The sequence below is a fragment of the Tursiops truncatus genome, chromosome 14 (genome assembly GCF_011762595.2).
Source record: "Tursiops truncatus isolate mTurTru1 chromosome 14, mTurTru1.mat.Y, whole genome shotgun sequence".
Lineage (NCBI taxonomy): Eukaryota > Metazoa > Chordata > Mammalia > Artiodactyla > Delphinidae > Tursiops > Tursiops truncatus.
Genome location: NC_047047.1, coordinates 2,219,763 through 2,241,483, shown reverse-complemented (window position 1 = coordinate 2,241,483; position 21,721 = coordinate 2,219,763). Strand labels below are relative to the sequence as shown.

General features: G+C 53.7%; 1 protein-coding gene and 1 long non-coding RNA gene across 2 annotated transcripts in view; one reads left to right on the top strand and one right to left on the bottom strand.

Moving 5' to 3' along the window:
• GPR45 (G protein-coupled receptor 45) overlaps window positions 1–20,267 on the top strand; it is a 91,896-nt gene extending 71,629 nt beyond the window's left edge. The window contains exon 2 of the mRNA XM_033838439.2: window positions 16,452–20,267. Within this exon, the coding sequence (XP_033694330.1) occupies window positions 16,523–17,821 (1,299 nt within the window). The 5' untranslated portion in view covers window positions 16,452–16,522 and the 3' untranslated portion in view covers window positions 17,822–20,267. The remainder of the gene's footprint in view (window positions 1–16,451) is intronic.
• Window positions 9,296–19,624, bottom strand: LOC109549321 (uncharacterized). The gene is made up of 3 exons (XR_012325570.1): window positions 19,504–19,624; window positions 18,965–19,059; window positions 9,296–10,284 (listed from the first exon to the last, which is right to left on the bottom strand). It is a non-coding gene; the product is annotated as an uncharacterized lncRNA (long non-coding RNA).
• Window positions 20,268–21,721: the final 1,454 nt, after the last annotated feature.

Genomic DNA, 21,721 nt, shown 5'->3' with positions numbered 1-21,721 from the left:
TTTACATTCCCACCAACCTGAAACTAACACACCGTAGTTAATCAACTGTACTTCAATATAAAATAAAAAGTTTAAAAAATAAAAGTAAAGTGTAAAAAACAATGACAACAACAAGACGAAACCAAATGTTAATCTCACCTAGAATATTCCTTCCCAGAGACATCTAGAACAATGTGAGCGCTGTGGCCTAGTCAGGGTGACACAGAATTCACCATCACAGCCACCCTGATGAACCGAAAGAAAGGAAGACCCACCCCAAGTCCTCCCCCCAGGACAGCCTGCCCCACTCTCATCCCCAAGTGAAGGGGGCCCCTTGTTTTCCTTACTTCCGCAAATGTCTTATAGAAACTCCCTGAGAATCTGATCTCCAGACTTTCTCTGAGGAATACAAACCCCGTTTCTTACAAAGCCCATTGGCTGTTCTGTGCGTGTCTCATGCTAAACGTCTGGCGATGCAAGGCCTCCCTCGTGTGGCTTCTATTAGTGTTTCTCCCCAACGCTTCAGTTACAGTGACTCTGAACAGGGTGAGGGGTACTGGATTCCCCAGGTCCAGCCGGCCCCCCTTCCTGCTTGCAGCTCGTCAGGAAGTGGGGAACGCCACGCCGGCGGGGTGCTGCAGGAGCGTTCACATCCGATAGCAGGACTCGGAGGCTGACGGGGGATAAGACAGTAGTCGCTCCCTCCTTTAGTCGGTTCCTCGCACTGACGTGGTCACAGAGGGAAACACTTTATTGCCGGGGGATGTTTGTTTTTGGACACAGAAGCTCACAGTATACGTAAAGGAAAAAGAAAACGAAACTGATGCGGAAAGTGCATCCTTCGCTCCGTGGTTTGAACAGGGCCTCTTACTCCCTGATCCTGGGCTCCCCCTGGTACCGCTGATGCTCTGGCCCCTGGTCAGGCCCCGGTTAGAGAGGCTGCCTGGTCCCAGCTCCCCACCCCACCCCAGGCCCCGCCCGGTGGGGTCTCCTGGGGGCTGGAGGACCCCCAGTTTTAGAGACCCCACTTCCCTCCCTCGTCACCCTGAGGGCGTCTTCCCAGCGGCCTCCTGGCCTCGGCTCCTGCATCCACAGCCTGCCCGCAGAGCTGGCCTCAAAGTTCTGTCTGTGTTCATCCCTCCAACAAGCTTAGGTGCAGCTGCCGCTCTGTGTAGGCAAGTGAACGTGACTCGGGAAGATTCAGTGCCCCGAGCAGGGCGACCCAGGCAGGCAGGGTCGGGCAAGGCTCGGACCCCAAGCCCTGGGTCTCCCCACTGCCTCCTCTTCCTTTTGTCTGGCCTCGGGGTGCAGAGCCCTGAATGCCTCCTCCTCTGGCTCAGCATTATTTATTTCAGACAGGACTGAAGGGAATGGGTGTGAATTAATGAAGTCACGTGGCGCGAATAACTGACATTTACAATGTATTCTCCCTCCCCAGGTGGAAGCATTATAGGCTTGGTAAAGTCCCTGTGTCCGGCTTAAGCCTAAGGAATGACACCTTGTCGTTGCCCCAGATATTAAAGTTCTGAGTAAACTGCGGGTCTCATATCTATTGCATATGAAATTGTGTATGAAATATAAACATAATTTTCATATAAAAATGTTACATGAAATATAAAATTCCCAAGCTGGAAGTCAAGGCTGAAATGCAGGACGTGATCTGGAGGAGGTTTTGTTAGATTTATTCTGGGTCCCAAAGAATCTTCCTTAACCCTCGGGCATCACCCCGTAGGGTGCTGTGCAACTGAACTTGCCTGTCCCCTGGGGCGTGGCAGTCCTGCTGCAGAGGTCAGGGAAACGTTACCTCCGAATTCCAGGCGACGATGCTGCCTTGTTTGTTTCCTTCTGTCCACGAGGTCTTGCACAGAAGAGGGATGCAAGCAACCCTTGACGCATAAGCCTTGAGTTAATGAATGGGCTCATTCAACTCATGGTCATTGAGTACCTGCTCTATGTCGGACACTCTGCTGTGTGCCAGGGACACAGAGGGGGAAAAGACAGATGTAATTCCTGCCCCAGTGGAGCCAAGAGCAGGAAAGCAGACACAAACCACTACACTGCACTACACTGTGATGTGGGCTACAGTGGGGAAGGGCAGGACGACAGGCAGACATGGGGCAGGTGACCTGTCCCTGCCTAGGGGTCAAGGAAGGCTTCCATGAGGGACAGACATTTCGGCTGAGATCTGAAGAGCAAGAACTAGACATAACAAGGCCAGGGCAGTGCAAGCAAAGCACTTCCGGGGAAGAGAACCGCATGTGCAAAGGGCCGGAAGTAGCAGGCAGCTGGGTATGTGAGATCCTGCAGGTGACTAGAGGAGGTTGCAGTGGGGGAGGAAGAGGGGCCTGGACAGTCGGGCCAGGGCCAGCTCACCAAAGGTCTTGTCCACTAGCGTTTTTCTTTTTATTTATTTATTTATTTATTTTTGGCTGCGTTGGGTCTTCGTTGCTGCATGCGGGATTTTCTCTAGTTGCGGCGAGCGGGGGCTACTTTTCGTTGCGGTGCATGGGCTCTCATTGCGGTGGCTTCTCTTGTTGCGGAGCATGGGCTCTAGAGCACAGGCTTCAGTAGTTGTGGCTCGTGGGCTCAGTAGTTGTGGCTCACAGGCTCTAGGGCGCAGGCTCAGCAGTTGTGGCACACGGGCTTAGTTGCTCCACGACATGTGGGAACTTCCCGGACTAGGGCTCGAACCCGCGTCCCCTGCATTGGCGGGCAGATTCTTCACCACTGCGCCACCAAGGGAAGTCCCCACTAGCGTCTTCCAAACCAGTCTTCAACTACAACCCACAGTGAGAAATGCATGTAACATCATAGCTCAGGACGCACACATCAGTATGACCCAACAGTCACCAGCAGTACTCCCCTTACCCTGCATGAAGAGCTCCATTTCCACCTTATTCTAGTTTTGTCAGTGCTGGCTGCGACCCCCAAGCTGATTTCACAGCCTTCACAGGATGAGCCTCCACACACCCTGTAAGTCCGCGCAGGGAGGCTGGACTTCGTCCCGAGGTCGGTGGGAAGCGGTTGATGGGCTTTAAGCCAAGAGCAACCTGGTCTGGTTCCCTTCGCAGGGAGATTCTCCAGTGGCAGCAGAGGGAGGGCCGTGGTGGGCAGGGGAGGGGTACCCTGGGGCCGGTAGGTGGCTGGCACCTGGTTGAGAGATGGCGGCACCCAAACTGGAGCAGTGGCAGTGTGGGCAGAGAAACGTGGGTTGAGTTCTGAGGTTCCTAAGACAGAGAGTTTGGAGGCACGGAATGAGGGGCAGGGAGGGGTCCAGGTTGACTCCAGGTTCTGCGTCGGTAACTGGAGGGCCGGAGGGCTGGTTGTTGGGATGCGGGGTGACTGGGGAGGACCCCGTCGGGGGTGAAGATGCTGAGTTCCGCTTCAGGTACGCTGGGTGTGAAACAGGCAAGAGCTGATCTTCCTGGACCTGGGAGTCAAGAAGGGGAGCCGGATCTGGCTTGCGGAACTGGGTCTGAGCAGTGTCTTGGGGGTGTTTGGAATCTTGGCAGAGAAGTGATCTCTTAGGGAGAGTGTGGGGAAACAGCAAGGACGGACCCTGGGGTGCCCACAGTTCCTGCTCGAGCACCGTCTTTGTCCCCAAGTAAGAATCAAGTCATCATCTTCCAGACACTGCAGACGTCTGGGTGACATTACCCGAGGAGCTTAACCCAGAGCAGGCCTGCGTGTTTGATGGATCGTTAACCATTATCCCGAGAAACCTGGACCGAGCCTCCCTTATGGCGAACGGACCTCTTCTCCCGGCTGTAACTGTGGGGAAAGCCCACGCGGACACTGCCGACCTGCGGGCCCAGTTGCCCTGTGGCCTGGCTGTGCATTTCAGATGTCTTCCAGCTTGGCTGTTTTTGAACTAAATGTGTTCCTCGTGCTGGGGAAGATGTGTTTGATGTTATTGAAATCCTGAACAATAAAAAGATGTTGGGAATTATTAGAAGTTGTAGCAGCTGGAATGGAAATATTCTGGCCCTGGGTTTAAATTAGTAAGTTGCCTTTCTGGATAAGGAGTCGTATTAAATTCCAGCCCTTTGATTTAGCAAAGGATTTGCCTGCCGTCTAGGAAATGGCCGGAAATAGTGGGTTCTGCCTGGACCCTCTCCCCACCTCCGTCTCACTGTCTGTTTCCCACTCTTGCCCATCACATCCATGAATCTTGAGTTCAAAACCGAAATGGTGTAAAATTGAGGCATACGTATAAAACGCTGCTCGTTTAAAAAAGGTTTTATATTGGAGTAGAGTTGACGTACAATGGTGTGTTAGTTTCAGGCGTACGGCAAAGTGAATCAGTTGTATATACTCATTTTTAAAAATTGACCTTTTTATGAAAAAAAATAAGGTATGTTAACTGTAGAAAGCTTAGAACATACAGGTGCGCAATGGAAGAAAAGTCAGAGCATTCATTCACTCGATGAACGTGCTGCTGGGGTAACGGAGGATGAGCGTGGGCGGGGTCCTGCACGTCAGTGACAGGGGCTGCGAGGAGGGTGCAGGCCGAGCCCTCTGGGGGCTGGTTTTCACCAGTGAGCGGAAGGACACACTGAGACGGGCCTTTGAAGAAACACTTGCAGGAGGTGGGCAAGGAGGGGGAGAACATTCCAGACAGAGGACACCAAGCAGGCACAGCAGGGAAACCAGCGTAGGGGCAGAGGCGGGAGCAGGGGAGACTGGGGGTGTCACAGAGGGAGCTTAGGGCCAGGAAACCGCCACAGTGAACAAGTTCGGCTTTCATGCCCATTTCCCAGTGAGTTTGGAGTCAGTGGAGATGCACAAGAAGGACCTGCTCTGGCTCCCGTTTCCCCAGGAATCCTGGCTGCTGCGCTGGGGTGGGAGGGCCTGCAGGGGGAGGGGTGGAGGCAGGGAAGTTGCCAGAGAGACCAACGCAAACATGCACTTACTTCCCATGCTCGTTTTTTTTTTTTTTTTTTTTTGCGGTACGCGGGCCTCTCACTGTTGTGTCCTCTCCCGTTGCGGAGCACAGGCTCCGGACGCGCAGGCTCAGCGGCCATGGCTCACGGGCCTAGCCGCTCCGCGGCATGTGGGATCTTCCCAGACCGGGGCACGAACCCGTGACCCCTGCATCGGCAGGCGGACTCTCAACCACTGCGCCAGCAGGGAAGCCCCATGCTCGTTTTTTAACGCGTGCATTTATTAGCGAGGGTTCGAACTCTACAAACTACGCTCTAACCTGCATTTTCCCCTTGCTCTCTCGTGAACATCTTTCCGAGCTGCCGAGCGTTGGCCTGCAGGGTTACTTTTGCTGCGGGACACAATTCTGTTGTAGGACGTCATAGGCGAAGCAGAAGCCCGTGCCCAGTGATCCCCGGGTCCCAGGCACGGCGCTGCTCCGCCGTGACGGAGGGAATCCCATTTGCCCGTTTTGCAGATGAGGAAACCGAGACCAAGAGGCTCACCCAGAGCGGAGTCAACATTTAACCCAGAGCTGCAATCACAGGCCCTGCGTCTCCTGACTGCCTTCCTGTCACCGAACTTACACTCAGTCTCCCTCTTAGAAACGGCACTGCCCTAAGCATTCGTGTGGCCAAATATTTGTGACCATCAATAATTATTTCCCTAGAACCAATTCCTGGAGGTAGAATTTCTAGGTCAGTTCTTTCAATGTGACAATTAAACTCTAATGCGTTGCAAGTGAAACAAGTCTGAACAAGTCATTCCAGGTGCTCGGAGGGACCGTGGATAGTACTGAACACAATGCATGACAGTTAATCGGGAAGCAGTAATGATCTTGGGTCTGACGGGGCTTCTGGGAGCGTAGCTTCCTTGTGACCATGTTTCTCCGGAACAAGAACTCGACCGAACACTAGCGGCCATTTCTCCGTCCAGCCCCTCGCTCCCCTGTGCTCTGCAGGGCTGTCCACACCGGATCCACCTGGAGAGCCAGGCAGGTGCTTCCCGAGTAGCTCTGCTGCATGATGCCTCTGAACTCGCCCTCTGCCCTGATAAAGGCCCGTCCCTCCGCTTGCCTTGTGACTTGCAAGATGCTGTTTAATCTTTGCTGCCACCCTGTGGAGTTAGTACAGAAGAAGCAGCAGCAGCGGAGGCTGAAGAATTGCCAACGGTCCTCAAGTTCCAAGGCTGAGAAGCAGAGGCAGGACGGTGGTTTGGATCTGGAGCTCCCTGACCAGCCCAGCCCCACGGCCCGCTGTGCTTCACGGGTCCATCGTGACTCTAGGTTGGGCAGGGGGTTGCTGGAGGTATAGGGGTGAAGGAGTTAAGCTTGCCCTGCTCCCTGCCCAACTGATGCTTGTTCCCTCGGAGCCACGAATATCCACATGGGCCCGGGCCCAAGGACTAAAATGATTCCAATGCTATTTCATCTTTATCACAAATTTCAATACCACTTCCCTCCTCTTGCCGGGGACCCAGGGGGGAAATGTCAGGGCAGGGCTGCCAGATTAACAGCCCTCCATACAACTGTCAAGTTCTTGGGCGGTATTAGGAACTCTTTTTTGGAAATTTAAAACGCTATTAAAAATCGGGAGTTCGCTGGTGGTCCAGTGGTTAGGACTCCATGCCTTTACAGCCAAGGGCACAGGTTCAATCCCTGGTCAGGGAACTGTGATCCCGCAAGCCATGCAGTGCAGCCGAAAAACAAAAACAAAAACCAAACCACTATTAAAAATGCAACCAGTTGCCTGCAGACAGACACAAGGGGGCCATGGCAACGTTCTGAAGGTAGAGTGTGGTGACAGTTGCCCAACATTACAAATTGTACAAAATTCATTGAATTGTAGTCTTACAATGGGCAGGTTTTGTCATATGTAAATTGTGTTTCCATAAAGCTGTTAAAAACATTAAAATATCATCAGAAATCATTTTAATTGAATACATCAGCGGCGTCTGTTTTCTTTACTACAAATGAAAAAGTATATTTTTATCAGAGTCAGGGTTTTCTTTTTTCAGAATGGGGCATTAAAATGTTAGAAAAATTGCAAAGGTACCAAAAAACAGTTTAAAAATAGTTTTGAGAAAGCCAAGTTAAAGCAGAGGGATGGGCACCTGCAGATGTGATTTTGGAGAAGGGAAAAGGTTTTGCAAAGCAGGCAGGCTGCAAGGCTGAGGAGTCTGAAGGGCCGGCACCCGGGCTTTCTCGAATTTAAAGGAGCTGCAGCTGCGCTGGGAGCCCCGGACAGGCTGCTTGGGACGTCACGTGTCTACCTGGAGAAACTTGACCTTGGCAGGTCTTATTTTTTAGCATCTTGAAAAAGTGCTAAGTGTCTCAGATTTCATTAAAACATCGAACTATGTTTAAACAAGCGCCGTAGGCTTTGCCTCTAGCAAACTCTTCATACGTGATTCCGGGACTTTAGAAACCCCACCTCAGACGCAACGCCTCTAAACTAGTTCAGAAAGGGGGAGAAGCTGCCTCTTAACAGAGACATGCACAAATGCAATTTTCAGGGGTTCACTTGGAAACTGAGGTCCCCACGTGAACCATACGCTTCGGCCTCCTCTAAAGAAAGAGGACATAAGGATGCAGAAAACAGGGATTTGGTGAAGGTTGGGTGGGTTCTTTGGACTTTTCGGAAGGACTTACGTTACCAACTATTCTTTCTCATAACTAGAGCAAGTGTGGGCAGTCCGCGTATCCGAGTCGGCATCTGAGTCTGTAGAAAGGAATTTGTCCACACGATGAAACCCCCCTGCACCCTGAGTGGGTGCCACTGACCGGGCCCCCGGGACAGAGAAAGCATCAGGGCCTGAGACGAGGCGAGAAGTGACCGGAGCCCCTCTGCCCACTGGTGTCACCTCAAGCAAATCACTTCATGTATTGATTGTTTCCTCATCCGTAAATGGGAGTATTAACGTATCATCGGGTGAGAAGGAAATAAAGAGCACATTCTGGGAACATTTTGCATATTTTAAAGTTTTGTCCAGATACTAGGTGTTGTTACTCTTTCTTTGGTCAGAGCAAAAATTCAGTCTGTCTTAGCCCCCGTCTACTCATAGAATCCTGAAAGCTAGTTCCGTAGGATGGGCTGCGGGCATGTCAAGGTTTTAACCCTCTCAGGCCCCGAGCCTGGTCACTCCACGGGGCCATATGGATGTTTTCTGTACGTATCGTGGGGGTGGCACCGTGGATTCAACAGAGTGGACAGCGGCCGAATCCCGGTGCTACCCTGCGTCTCCCGCCAATGTAGCGTTGAATCCTGCATTCTCGCCAGCCAGCAGAGTTTAACTTTGGGGGGACAAGGAGAACTCACCACATCACTCCAGAAGCACCTGTGAGAGCTCAGCTGTGCAGGTCGTACGTGCCCGAGGGCGGCCGGGGTCCTGGGGCCTGTCCACGGCTGCCGTGCTCCCACCGCACTCTGGCCCTCGCTGGTCCTACAGAGCCTCTGAGCCACTTTCCTCCCTTCGTCTGTTTCTGTTGCTCTTGCCCCGAAATACTAACTTGTTGCAAATATAAAAGACTGCCGTGAACTCTCACTTACATCTTATGGAAGTGGCACAGTCCAGGATTAAACCGGTCCTCCTGGGTCCCAAGGCAGGTGTGTCTTTTTATGAATTTCTAGGTCAAGAACTTCTGTCTGTAAAACCGAGTCAGTGGCAGGGTTCCAGGGGGTAGGCTGTGTCAGTAGCTCCCACAACTGAGAACTTCAAATCCCCTGGGGCGCTGGTTCAAACACAGCTTCCTGGGCCCCACTCCCAGGGTCCTGACTCAGTAGGTCTGGGTGGCCCTGATAATCTGCCTTTTTAACAAGTTCCTATGCGATGCTGATGCAGGTTCAGAGAACCACCGAGCTAGGACCGAGCCTAGCCGGCAGTAACGCGCACACAGTACATTTCAGGTGTTGCTAAAAATAGGAAAGATGTGCTTCCTTAAAGGCTCCCCGATTCTGTTCTGTTTGAAAAACTTCCCCCCAGGAGTCTTGCCTGACTTGAGAAATCAAACGATCTGGTCTCCCTCAGCTCACTTTCCTCAGACGTTGAGACACGTAGCCCAACACCTGTTTCGAAGCACAGCTACTGATGAGTTACTTTGGGCAGCTCTTGCATATTCTCTCATTGCCAATAAAGTTATAGAAATTGGAATATGCCATCTGTTTGAGAGTCTGTATCAAAAAGGCAGGTGACGTGGCTGCAGGTAAGGACAGAGTCAAGCTGTTTCCACAGGAAACTTCTCCATCTGCCCAAACCGACTTCATTCCCTAGGTTGGGTGTTTGTGAACCAGTGTGTTTTTCCGTAGTAAGAAATAAAAGTCCAATATCTCAGATGCCAATTGGTCACCTGAAGCAATAACCACAACTTCAGAGAAAGAGTCCACCAGGTTTCCCACCAGAAGAGACGGCAAATTTATTGGAGATTGAATACATATTTCTAAGTCTGTGAAGTAAAATGTAGACGTGCCTGTGTGTAGTGCGTACTTGACTTTAGTATTTCTGGAAAACAGTTCCCTAAGAAGGGCTTGGTCTCCGGCCCAGTGCTTTGAGGGTTTGTTCTTCGAAGCGGGCGGTGGTCCCGCCCCAGGGACACTCTCCAGGCACCCAGGGCACAGCCCCAGGAAGGCCAGCGCCCGCCTTCGCTCAGAGGACGCAGAGATGCACAGAGGAGCCGCAAGGAGACGGCAGGTGGGGTCTGAAGATGGGGGAACAGCTGCTGTTGCCATCATGTGAGGAGGGGCCGTCATTTCCCTGAACACCCAACAGTGACACGGGCTTTCTGGGCTGCACCGACCTCAAACGTGTGAACTACAAGTGCCACCTGCCGTATCAGTAAACAAAGGATGCTTCAGCCATCAAGCCATCACACTACAGCTGCCCCAGTGGTGAGCCCTGAGGGACCTCGGGATAGAAACAGGACGCTCCCCCATCTAGCAGCCGTCAGACCGCAGCCACCTGGAAGGTGCACCCTGGGAAGACTCAGGATGAGAAAGCACAGGACACTGGCCCCAGATGGCTGAGGTGCAGATCAAAGGAATGATTTCAGTGAGTCAAGACTCTTGCATCTTCCCATGCAGAGAAAAGCGCTACATTCCTTCACTTGAGATGTCTGGTTTTCTTTAAGTAATCCTCTGATGTTCCGACTACCTGGTCTGTGTTGCAGAAACTCCCATATATCCTGGCCCCACCCCCACCCCCATCCCCTTGCCTCTTCGGAGCCGTCCCTCGGAGTGATCTGAGATGCTGTGTCCCGGCTTAAGTCCTCAGTTTCGTCCGCCAAATAAAACATAACTCTCAACTTCTAGGTTCTGCGTTGTTTTTTCTCAGACAACACAGGTGATGACACACCCTGCTGCCTCCATGTGGACCTGCCTTGAGTCCATTCTGTTTTAGGGGCAACAAGGAAAGAGATAAGAGCCTCCACTGAGAACCCATGCTGGCGCTTAACCTCCCAGTTGCCAGGAGGTCTTCCCCTGGCTCAGCTCTGCCCTCTGCCCGGCCCTGCTGCCCTCCCAGCAACCCTCTGCCCAGTCCAGGGGCTTCTGCCTGCACACTGCGTTCCCTCCCCCTCTGGGTTCTAGCGAGCTCCATCTCAGGTTACAGCCTGGATGGTCTCTTCATGTGAGACTTTGAAAATGGAAAAGGAAGAAAAACATTTTAGACTTTGTCCCTTCCCATCAACTCAGAGCTGCATGTTACCAGCTAAGAGGAGATCTGTTACCTGAAACTACACGTTTGCAATACAGTCAGTGACATCCTATCAAGGACTGATCTCTGGCTGCAGGACCATCGTTACTAGGATGGTCAAATCCTTGGAGAAGCTCGGAGAGGTTCTAGAACCCCTAGCCCTCTGTGTACCCACTCCCCGCCGAACCTGTCCCCTAGGAACCTCTCCTGGGCTGGCGTTCCTCTCCTTGTCTATCAGGACACTCCTCTGCCTCTCAGCCTGCTCTCCGCTCTCCCAGAAAACCTAGCAGAATCTCCGGGTTTTACATTGGAAACAAAAGCCAGGACAGGGGCTTCCCGGGTGGTGCAGTGGTTGAGAATCTGCCTGCCATGCAGGGGACACGGGTTCAAGCCCTGGTCTGGGAAGATCCCACATGCCACAGAGCAACTAAGTCCGTGCGCCACAACTACTGAGCCTTCGCTCTAGAGCCTGTGAGCCACAGCTACTGAGACCATGAGCCACAACTACTGAGCCCGTGAGCCACAACTACTGAAGCCCGCACGCCACAACTACTGAAGCCTGCACACCTAGAGCCTGTGCTCCGCAAGAAGAGTAGCCCCTGCTCGCCACAACTAGAGAAAGCCCGTGCACAGCAGCAAAGACCCAACACAGCCAAAAATAATAAATAAATTAAATAATTTTTTTTAAAAAGCCAAGACAGGAGGTGTTTGGTGACAAGGACGTGCAGAGCTGCTCCCACCTCAATGGAAGGAAATGGGAAAAACACATCTCAAAACCTTGGCCAAGGGCTTCCCTGGTGGTGCAGTGGTTGGGAGTCCGCCTGATGATGCAGGGGATGCAGGTTTGTGCCCTGGTCCGGGAAGATCCCACATGCCGCGGAGCGGCTGGGCCTGTGAGCCATGGCCACTGGGTCTGTGCGTCCGGAGCCTGTGCTCCACAACGGGAGAGGCCACAGTGAGAGGCCCGTGTACCTCAAAAAAAAAAAAAAAAAAAAACCTTGGCCAAATGGGGCTCTGTTATACTAATTTTTCTATAGGTTTGCAATGTACCATCATAAAAAGTTTTAAAAGCTAGAAAAGAGAGAGACGGACAGACACACACACAGAGATAGAGAGGAGTAGGGGATGGGAGGGGAGGGAGGGGGAAGGAAGGAAGGAGGGAGGGAGGGAGGCAGGCAGGCAGGGCAGGTCCCAGAGCCTCGCAGCATCCTGCGGCTGCCCCTGGCCCAGGTAACCCCCCAGGGTACCAGCAGGTGGTCCCCCGCAGAGCTGTCATACTTACGGAGCAGGGAAAGACACCTTCCCTCACGCTGACGGTGGTCACCCTCCACCCTTCACCTACCGGAAGGTGTGCCCTCACCTAAGGGTTCTCTGTGCCGCATCTTACAGAGCAGGGAAAGACACCTTCCCTCACGCTGACGGGTGATCACCGTCCACCCTTCACCTACCGGAAGGTGTGCTCTCACCTAAGGGTCCTCTGTGCCTTCACCTACCGGAAGGTGTGCCCTCACCTAAGGGTTCTCTGCGCCGCATCTTGGTTGGCTCGGTGGAGGCACTGTTTGTCTTTTCTCTGCTCGTCAGCATCACGGACAAGGAACTGCGCTCACTCCCGCTCTGATCCTACGGACGTCGGGCCCCTCTTTCGGAGCCTCAGCCCCGGGGACCGGCCTCGGGTCTTGGCTCTCTCTACCCGGCACTACTTCTGCGAAGGTGAGCTGCTCGTGGGTGCATCTGAGCGGCACACGCGGATGGTGGGCAGGGCCAGCTCTCCGCGGGAGTGGCTGAAGGAGCTTTAGGCGATGCCGTGGTCCGTTCAGTGTACAGACGGCAGTGTTTCCTCCCTGCGCACGGCCGAAAGCTCCCTCCATCCTTTGCGTAGACACAGTCATTGAGCGCACGGTCAGCGGACCTGTTAAATCTCAGTTCAAGATGCTTATTTATCTTCAACACCTGCACGACCGCCCAGCTCCAAGGTGGGACTGATGGCATGGGAGCTACAGTAAGTACCTTGAAATGGTTCCGTTCCCATCTCGCTTCTTCCTCGGCTTGTAATTCCCATCATGACCCCACCCCTCCGAGTGAAAATCGCCAGAGAGGCGGTAATGCTGGGTCAGACTAAAGAAGGTGCTGGAACATTCCCTGTTCGCCTGTTACCTCTCCCTTTGATCTTTAGTGTGCCCGAGCGCTTGATAAGAAAAGTGCTGTTGATCTGGGTATTAGCAACAGGACTGTGACCAAAACGCTAAATTAAAATATCTGAGACAAGTTGCTGCCCAGAAGCCCAAACAATTTTAATCTGATTCAACCTCAAGACACACATTAAAAAAAGAATTCCTTGCACCATCTGTTCCTTTGGTTAAGCATGAAATCACCCCCTGTAATTATGTTGTAGGGAAGATCTGCTCTTACAGCGTAGAGAAGGGAGCAGGTGAAGGGTTCAGCCAGGACTGACAGACACATGGACACACAGGGATGTGTCTTTTACTCAGTGACCCCTTATTCTGTGCTCCAAGAAGGACTTAATCCATGAGGGCTTTATGCATGCCTGTCATGGTTCTTGTTCTTTAATCCAAGAGACAGAAATCCATAAACTTGAAACAATGAGGGATGTGGATTAATGTATTAACGACTAGTTGATTCATTATTAACTAATGCCCTTCTTTGTACCAGGTCTTGCACATGTTTTTACAACCCTGGGGGTAGATGTGTAGTTATCTCCATTTCACAGATCGGAAAACTGAGGCACAGAAGTATTGTATCGTGCTAACACAAGCATCTGTCGTCTGCAGAGAGAGACTTCTCACGTATAAAGTGACACACCAGATCTCTGATTATACAGCTCAGCCTCCACGAGTCTGGATGACTATTCCCACCACAGATATGGACTCGTTCCGGGTATGCTCGGAAGGCAGGGTCTACACCTGGAGCGCCAGGGGCTGTGGACCTGAGCTAACATCACCAAGACATTGCCACCCGCAGAGCCTTTAGACTAAGTGGTCTGAGGCTTCCTAGATTCCTACATCACCCCTGCCCTTCAACTTGAGATCTCTGTGATAAGGACAACTCTAGGGAAGTTGGAAAGAGATGCTTCTTGCCAGCACAGAGGAAGAAGTAGGCATGAGGAAGTGGAAAGCAGGAGGGCTTCCAAAAAAGAGAAGCATCAGCTGAGGTGTCTCTGGAAGCTTCTACAGGTCTGATGCTCACCTGGCTCACACAGTTTGTCCCTGGCAGAAGGTAAAGGAAAGAAGAAACCATTCCAGTCTCCGAATGCTTTCGTTCCTGGACCACCACCTGCGGCAGGAATCTCCACTTGGTCACGTGTGTTCTTTTGGCTCCTGGTGGGCACTGCCTGCACCAGCCCAAGCTGGTCACTGCCCACGTGATCCCCCCCATGGCTAGTGGGACTTTCCCGGGGGCCTGGTGCAGCCCGAAGCTGCCTGCCCAGCTTCCTGGTTCCATGGCCACTCTAGTCACCTACATTCTCTACTGCAACATTCTTCTTTTTTTTTTTTTTTTTTTTTTTTGCGGTACGCGGGCCTCTCACTGTTGCGGCCTCTCCCGTTGCGGAGCACAGGCTCCGGACGCACAGGCTCAGCGGCCACGGCTCACGGGCCCAGCCACTCCGCGGCATGTGGGATCTTCCCAGACCAAGGCTTGAACCCACATCCCCTGCATCAGCAGGCAGGTTCTCAACCACTGCGCCACCAGGGAAGCCCCTCAGTTTCTCTTTAAGACTGCTGGTCCTCCTCACGCTAGTGACCTCGAGTCCTCATCCTGCCCAGTTCCCAGGGCAGGGGGGCCACTGGGGGCAGTCTGCCCTGGTCCGGGAAGATCCCACATGCCGCGGAGCGGCTGGGCCCGTGAGCCATGGCCGCTGGGCCTGCGCGTCCAGAGCCTGTGCTCCGCAACGGGAGAGGCCACAGCAGTGAGAGGCCCGTGTACCACCAAAAAAAAAAAAAAGAGAGAAACTGAGGCCCTGACTCCAGAGGAACCAGAAAAAGTTCAGAAAAAAATGAAGAGAACTTAAAATACCACCTCTAGTAACCTGGAGAGTTTCGAGCGTACATCCCTCAACGAGTGAAGAGCTGCACAAAAGACACAGAAGATAGGAACACTCTGAGATTTAAAAACGTGACTGCCAAAGTCAGAAATTAGATAGGACTAAACATAAAGTCAAAACCCCTCAGAGCACAGTGTAAAAAAGAGTCCAAAGCAGAGAAGTTAAACACACACACACACACACACACACACACACACACACACACACACACACGGAAACACAACATTGTAAATCAACTACATTTCAATGAAAATTTTTTAAATAAGTTTTTTTTAAAAAATAAGGGAAAAGAAAAGAAAAATTAAGGCCCAATCAGTGAGGTCCAGCATCTACCTGTTAAGTATTCCCCACAAAGATCAAAAGGGAGAAAACTAGCAAAGACGTGAAACAAGAAACTTTCCCAGAGTTGAGGGGCACATGGCTTTGGGTTTAAAAGGCCCGCTGAGTTCCCAGCACAACAAACAAGAAAAGACTAATATCTAGACACTGCCTTGTAAACGTTTTTCAGAAAGAAAATATCCAGCCTTCAAGAGGCCATAACTTGTCACCTGTGAAGGAACAGAATCAAATCCACTTCCAACCTAACCCCAGCAATGCTGAATGCCAGGAGTGACGTCTCCCAGTCTCTGCGAGGACATTCCTTCAGCCTCAAGTGGACAGCCTGCCAAGTCATCGGTCAGTGGGAAGCTATGGAATTTGTATGTTACGGACGAGGAGGTCACACCAGCAGAGGTTAAGCAGCCTTCCGGAGGCGCCCACTGATGGGAAAGTGGTGGATTTCACCTGCTCAAGCAAGCTGACTTCGGACTGAGCTACAGAACACCATCCTTGCCACACCCATGAAAGAAACAAGAGATGAAAGATAACATCCTTTTTTTAAAAAAGTTTTTGGCTGTGTTGGATCTTTGTTGCGGTGCACGGGCGTCTCATTGCGGTGGCTTCTCTTTTTGCGGAGCACGGGCTCTAGGCATGCGGGCTTCAGTAGACGTGGCTCATGGGCTCAGTAGCTATGGCTTGCGGGCTCTAGAACGCAGGCTTCAATAGATGTGGCACACGGGCTCAGTAGTTGTGGCTCCCAGGCTCTAGAGCGCAGGCTCAGTAGTTGTGGCGCACGGGCTTAGTTGCTCCGCGGCACATGGGATCTTCCTGGACCAGGGATCGAACCTGTATCGCCTGCATTGGCAGGTGGATTCTTAACCACTGGGCCACCAGGGAAGCCCCAATAGCACCCTTTAAAAGGGTTTATCTAGGGGGAGAGTGTCCTCCTTTTCATCAGTGTTTCCGAAAGTAACATTCTAGCAGCACTAGTTATCCAAAGTGTTACCATTAGGGGAAATTGGGGGAAGGGTACACGGGATCTTGCTGGATTATTTCTTACAACTGCATGTGACTCCACACGTAAACAAATAGCGGCATAACTACCATTTATTTACTCCACAAAATTTCACAGACAGCAAACAACACAGACAAGACCCTGCCCTCATGGCGCTGGCTTTGTACTGGGCGTTGCCTTGTCCGAAGCTTCACTGGATCAGGCTGTTTATAATCCAAGTTATAAAATACATGCCGATTATGGAGATGTTGATTACAAAACCTGGTCCCCCACAAGGTGGGTCTAATCGGGTTTCCCGGGTGATGTGACAAGGCTCGGCGTATTTGTGAAGACCAAGCCTTATCCCACGTGGGAAGTGAGTGAGTCACCGCCACTCTGGTGTTTAAAATACCTGTAAAAGGCAAAAACGGCTCTGTTCAACCCGTGCTTGGAAGGTCTAACCCCGTTCTCTTCCGTGCTTCTTTGCCCCAGGCCGCTGAGAGCGTCCAAGGAGAAAGCTGCGGACACAGTCGGTTGTCACGGAGATGATGAGGCCGTGATTGATGAATCGCAAATCCCCGCCAGTTGCTCCCGAAGAGGGAGGCTCCTCCCAGCCTTTGCAGCGCCCTCCAGATCCGAGACAACCGGGAGGCAGATGCAGCCGGCAGACAGAAGGCCGCCGCCCCCGAGGCGCTGAGGCCCCTTCCTCTCCCTGCTGCCCCGGCTCCAGGATTTCCTCCACGATGGCCTGTAACCGCTCGTCCATCGAGACCTACGAATACCTGCTGCCCAGCGGGAGCCACGCGGCGGACCCCGGGCCCCCTGCGCCGCCGGCGCCCCTCAGGGTGTCCCTGGCGGTCCTCATGATGCTGACGGGCGTGGTGGGGCTGCTCGGCAACGCCGTGGTCTGCATCATCGTGTACCAGAGGCCGGCCATGCGCTCCGCCATCAACCTGCTGCTGGCCACGCTGGCCTTCTCGGACATCATGCTGTCCCTGTGCTGCGCACCCTTCGCCGCCGCCACCCTCGTCACCGTCCGCTGGCGCTTCGGGGACTCCTTCTGCCGGCTCTCGGCCGCGCTCTACTGGTTCTTCGTCCTGGAGGGCGTGGCTATCCTGCTCATCATCAGCGTGGACCGCTTCCTCATCATCGTCCAGCGCCAGGACAGGCTGAACCCCCGCAGGGCCAAGGTGATCATCGCCGCGTCCTGGGCGCTGTCCTTCTGCGTCTCGGCCCCGTCGCTGGCCGCCTGGCCGCTGGTGGAGGTGCCGGCGCGGGCGCCGCAGTGCGTGCTGGGCTACACCGACCTGCCGGCCGGCCGCGCCTACGTGCTGGCGCTGCTGGGCGCCGCCTTCTTCGCGCCCTTCGCCGTGATGCTCGGCTCCTACCTGGGCATCCTGCACACGGTGCGCAAGAACGCCGTGCGCGTGCACAACCAGTCGGACAGCCTGGACCTGCGGCGGCTGCCCCGCGCCGGCCTGCGGCGGCTGCAGCGGCAGCAGCAGGTCAGCCTGGACCTGAGCTTCAAAACCAAGGCCTTCACCACCATCCTGATCCTCTTCGTGGGCTTCTCGCTGTGCTGGCTGCCGCACTCCGTCTACAGCCTGCTGTCCGTGTTCAGCCGGAGGTTCTACTGCGGCCCCTCCTTCTACGCCACCAGCTCTTGCATCCTGGGGCTCAGCTACCTCAAGTCCGTCTTCAACCCCATCGTCTACTGCTGGCGAATCAAGAAGTTCCGCGAGGCCTGCCTGGAGCTGCTGCCCCAGACCTTCCAGACCCTCCCCAAAGTGCCTGAGCGGATCCGGAGGCGGATCCAGCCGAGCACCGTCTACGCGTGCACCGAAAACCAGTCCGCCGTGTAGGGGGTGGCGGTGAGCCCCTGCCCCCGCGCGGCTTCCTGGGACTCGCGTGCAGTCAGCACTTGGGGGCCTCTTATTAAGCACAAAGGGCCTCATCTGTTGCCGGGTGAGCTGCGGCTCCCAGGTTGGCACGTGAATTAGTCTTGTTCTCCCTGCGGGTCTGATGGAAACTGGACGGCCGCCACGACAAAAGGGGAAACGGTGGGTGATGAAGGAGTCCCAGCGTTAGGGAGGCGAGGGGAGCAGGAGGGGGGTGGGCTGCGGGGCAGGAGGAAAGCTCTGTCTAAAGAGCTCTCTCAAGATCTGCCTCGCAGACAGCCGTGGTGCCGTGTTCTGACGCGAGAAACCCAGGTGGTTCACCGCTGGGTCATCAGTCCGTGTGTTGTCGCCAGCGTTCTTCGGAGGCGTCTGCGTGTACGGCGTACGTTGTGCAAACGTGCCAGGTTCTTCACAGGCCTCAGATGTGCGTTTTGCACGAGGCCGACTCGTCCGTTCTATAAACCAAAATCACGCGGGAAGCAGAGGAGCCCCTGGGCTTTTCAGCGGCCCCCGTGTGACACGTGGGAGGCCTTGGTGGCTTGAAGCCCAGAGAATGTTCGGGGGCAGCTCAGCGGAAATGACAAGCCCACCCCAGCGCACATCCTCAACCCTCCTCCCTGGACCAGCCCACTGGACCCTCACCCTGAAGCCTGTCACCTCCCTGCCTGCCGTGACAGCCCCTGCCCCTTCCCTCTCTCTCGCCTCTGGTTCCCGGGACCCCTTTGTCCTCATTCTGTCTGTCCCCGTGAGCAGGAACCACACTCCTTCTCCTGTGATCCATCTTTTCAGCAAGTACTTGCAGTGACTTGCTTTCAGCCCCAGAAGCGGTCGGGGGCTCTGTCTACATGTTCCTCTCGACGCGCTGAGGCTGCCGCTTCACCCCGTCCCGGGACCTGCGGCAGGGACGCAACGACCCACTCCCACTGACCTCTGTGTTCCTCTACCTCACTCAGGGCCGCAGGGGTCTGGCCGCTGCTGTCGGGGCCACCTCCCCGGGACCGTGGTCCCCCAGCCCAGGCAGGATTGGGGTCCCAGGAGGGCAGCTGCCTAGAGGGGACCTGCTGCTTGTCCCGTACGCCCGGCCTCGACACCCAGGGCCCCCTTTACCTCTGGGAGCTTCTGATGGGGGAGGTGACTTTCCTGCGGTCAGGGCACATGGTCGAGTCCACGGAGCTCTCCTTACAGCTTCAGATCTGAAGAGACTGGGAAATTTAAGGAGAAATTTAGAAAATACGGTTCTAAGTCTAACTCCATCAGGAACTGGTCACATGACCTTGCTCGTTTCACCCCCACTTCTGTGGGCCTCAGTTTCCCCATCTGCCAAGCGAGGAAGCAGGCCTAGAGGGTCTCCCACATCCCTGCCATGTGCGTGTTTTCCACTTGTAGTCACCAGATCCATCCACGCAGTGAGCATTTATTAAGTGCCTACGACATGCAAGGCACTGTAGGGGACGGTGAGAGTCACGCCCGTCTGGGCCCAAAGGCACATATCTGATTTATCTCAGGATAACCGTAACTCAAACACAGACGCTCCCCTTTGTGTTTTTCTTCTCATTTCCTTTCCAAGGTTGTATGAAGAGACCAGCTCCCCATTCCCATGCTTTCCTGCTGTGACAGAAGCAAAAAAGAAAGATAACATAACTCACATTAACCTAAGTCCAGACGAGGGCTTTTCCGAAAATAATTGGCACTTGTTTTTTTGTTGTTTTTTTTTTTTTTTTGCGGCACGCGGGCCTCTCACTGTTGTGGCCTCTCCCGTTGCGGAGCACAGGCTCCGGACGCGCAGGCTTAGTGGCCATGGCTCACGGGCCCAGCCGCTCCGTGGCATGTGGGATCTTCCCGGACCGGGACACGAACCCATGTCCCCTGCATCAGCAGGCGGACTCCCAACCACTGCGCCACCAGGGAAGCCCCAATAATTGGCACTTTTTCTCACCAACTTCACCCTCCTTTTACACCCAGGCCCAGACCCCCCCAGACCATTGTATACCTAGAGTGAGGGGGAGAGAGAGAGAGGAGAGAGAGGAGAGGGAGACAGACAAGAGAGGAGAGAGGAGAGACGTAGAGATTGGCTGAAGACCGTCAATGGCATGTGATTGATCGAGGTGGGTCCCCTCACTTCTGTGTCCCGAGTGCCCGCCGCGAGGCAGAGTTGCACAGCCTCAGGGGTGTCCAAGAGCACAGCCAGACCACCATGGGGACGAGGCCTCTGGGCACCTCCCCTCCGGTGGGCATTTAAGAGAACGTTCTACAGGAGCCTCGTGTAAAGGAGAAATCACAAAACTGAACGAATGAAGGTACCAAAATTTACATCAATCAGTGTTATTTGATGTGTGTTGGATAGTAATATATATGTTTCAAAGTAATAATTTTGTATATATTTTAAGTAAAGTATTATTGCTCTTTCGGTGTATAAGACTGTGTTTCTTGCCAAAATTAGCGCCAGAGCCACGACTAGTACACCAAGAATCTGGGGCCGGACACCTCCTAAGATACACCCACTTCGGGAAGTCTAGTCCAGAACCTGTAAGCCACTAGCTGAGCTGCAATGACTAAAGGGCATTACTGATGACAACGGGAGATTGGGCAGTGGGAGGGTCACAGCAAGGCGCCCACATTTTTAAAAGCTCCCCACCCTGCTAGATAATTCCAGACAGTTAGCTTCACCTCTGACTTTCACTCTGCCGACTTCCTGATTCTCTTCAGCCTCGCTAGGCCTTCAAGGAACTTCTTAAAATACTACAGAAATAGCAAGTCCTTGTCTCCTTCCCTGAGGCCTGCAGGGCGACCACTGCTTCTCTGTATTATGTTTTCATCTTCTCTCTGGCCCTGGACTTCCCCCAAACCCTGGGTGCTGAGTTGTTCCTGTGGGGTCCTGGGCAGTGACTGTGGTGGTGACGGCCCGCGGGAGAGCCTTGCCTCAGAAAACGAGACTCAGTAAGTCTCAGAAGTGTCATCCTAATTCTCACCACCCAGGAAAATCCACTACTTTGTCATCATGAACCTTGGCCCCCTGCTGTTGGTGTGAAATAAAGGCAAAGGTTCTCTAGGCCATTCTGACAACCAAGATGAAAAGCAAAATCTAGATCAATTCCTACTTGGCTACTCTGAGCCCTGGCGTAGTTTCCCCTGACATGGTTTACAGTACATGCTTTTTGGGGACTAAAACTCTGCCACGTTAAGTTTTTCCGACGTTGCTATGTTCCCCTTGCTCACACAGTCGGCAGCCTTGCCTCCTGCTAGTGATTCCGTGTCCAGCTTCCTGGCCTCCTAAATGAGGAAGACACTCCCAGCCCGAGGCCCCCGAGAGGAACACATGACATAATGCATATGAGGATCTAGTCCCGCGCCTGGGCCGGATATACCGGGGCAGTAATCGCTAGGGTCGTGTTGTCAACCTGCTTACGTCCCAGCTTTGTCCGCCTGGGGCAAGGGTAAAAATGTGTTTCAGAAACTGGCTGTCCTGTCCTTTCCTTGTCTTCATGTGCTTGTAAGATTTTAGCGTCGGCTGACAAGAACACAACAGCTGCTGAAGCCAGGAGCATGGACTCGATGGCCTGAAATGACCACTTCATTCCGCTCAGAACGCTCCCAGGGCTGTGAGTCAGCCTCCCTGGGCTGCTAGGAGAAGGGATGGGTGGGTGCGCCGCCCTACTCCCACCCCACTGTTCCCGGTGGTTCTAAGGTCCGCAGACAGCTGGGTGGCGGAACCGGGAATGCAGGGATGCAGGCGGGAGGGAGGCAGTGGGCCAGGGGAAATAGGCAGAGCTGCTGTACCCGACCCCCCAAGCCCTAACTTTAAAAAATAACCCCGCCCACTCTCACGGAAGTCCAGCTGTGAGGGGGGCTCCCTACCCACCGGGT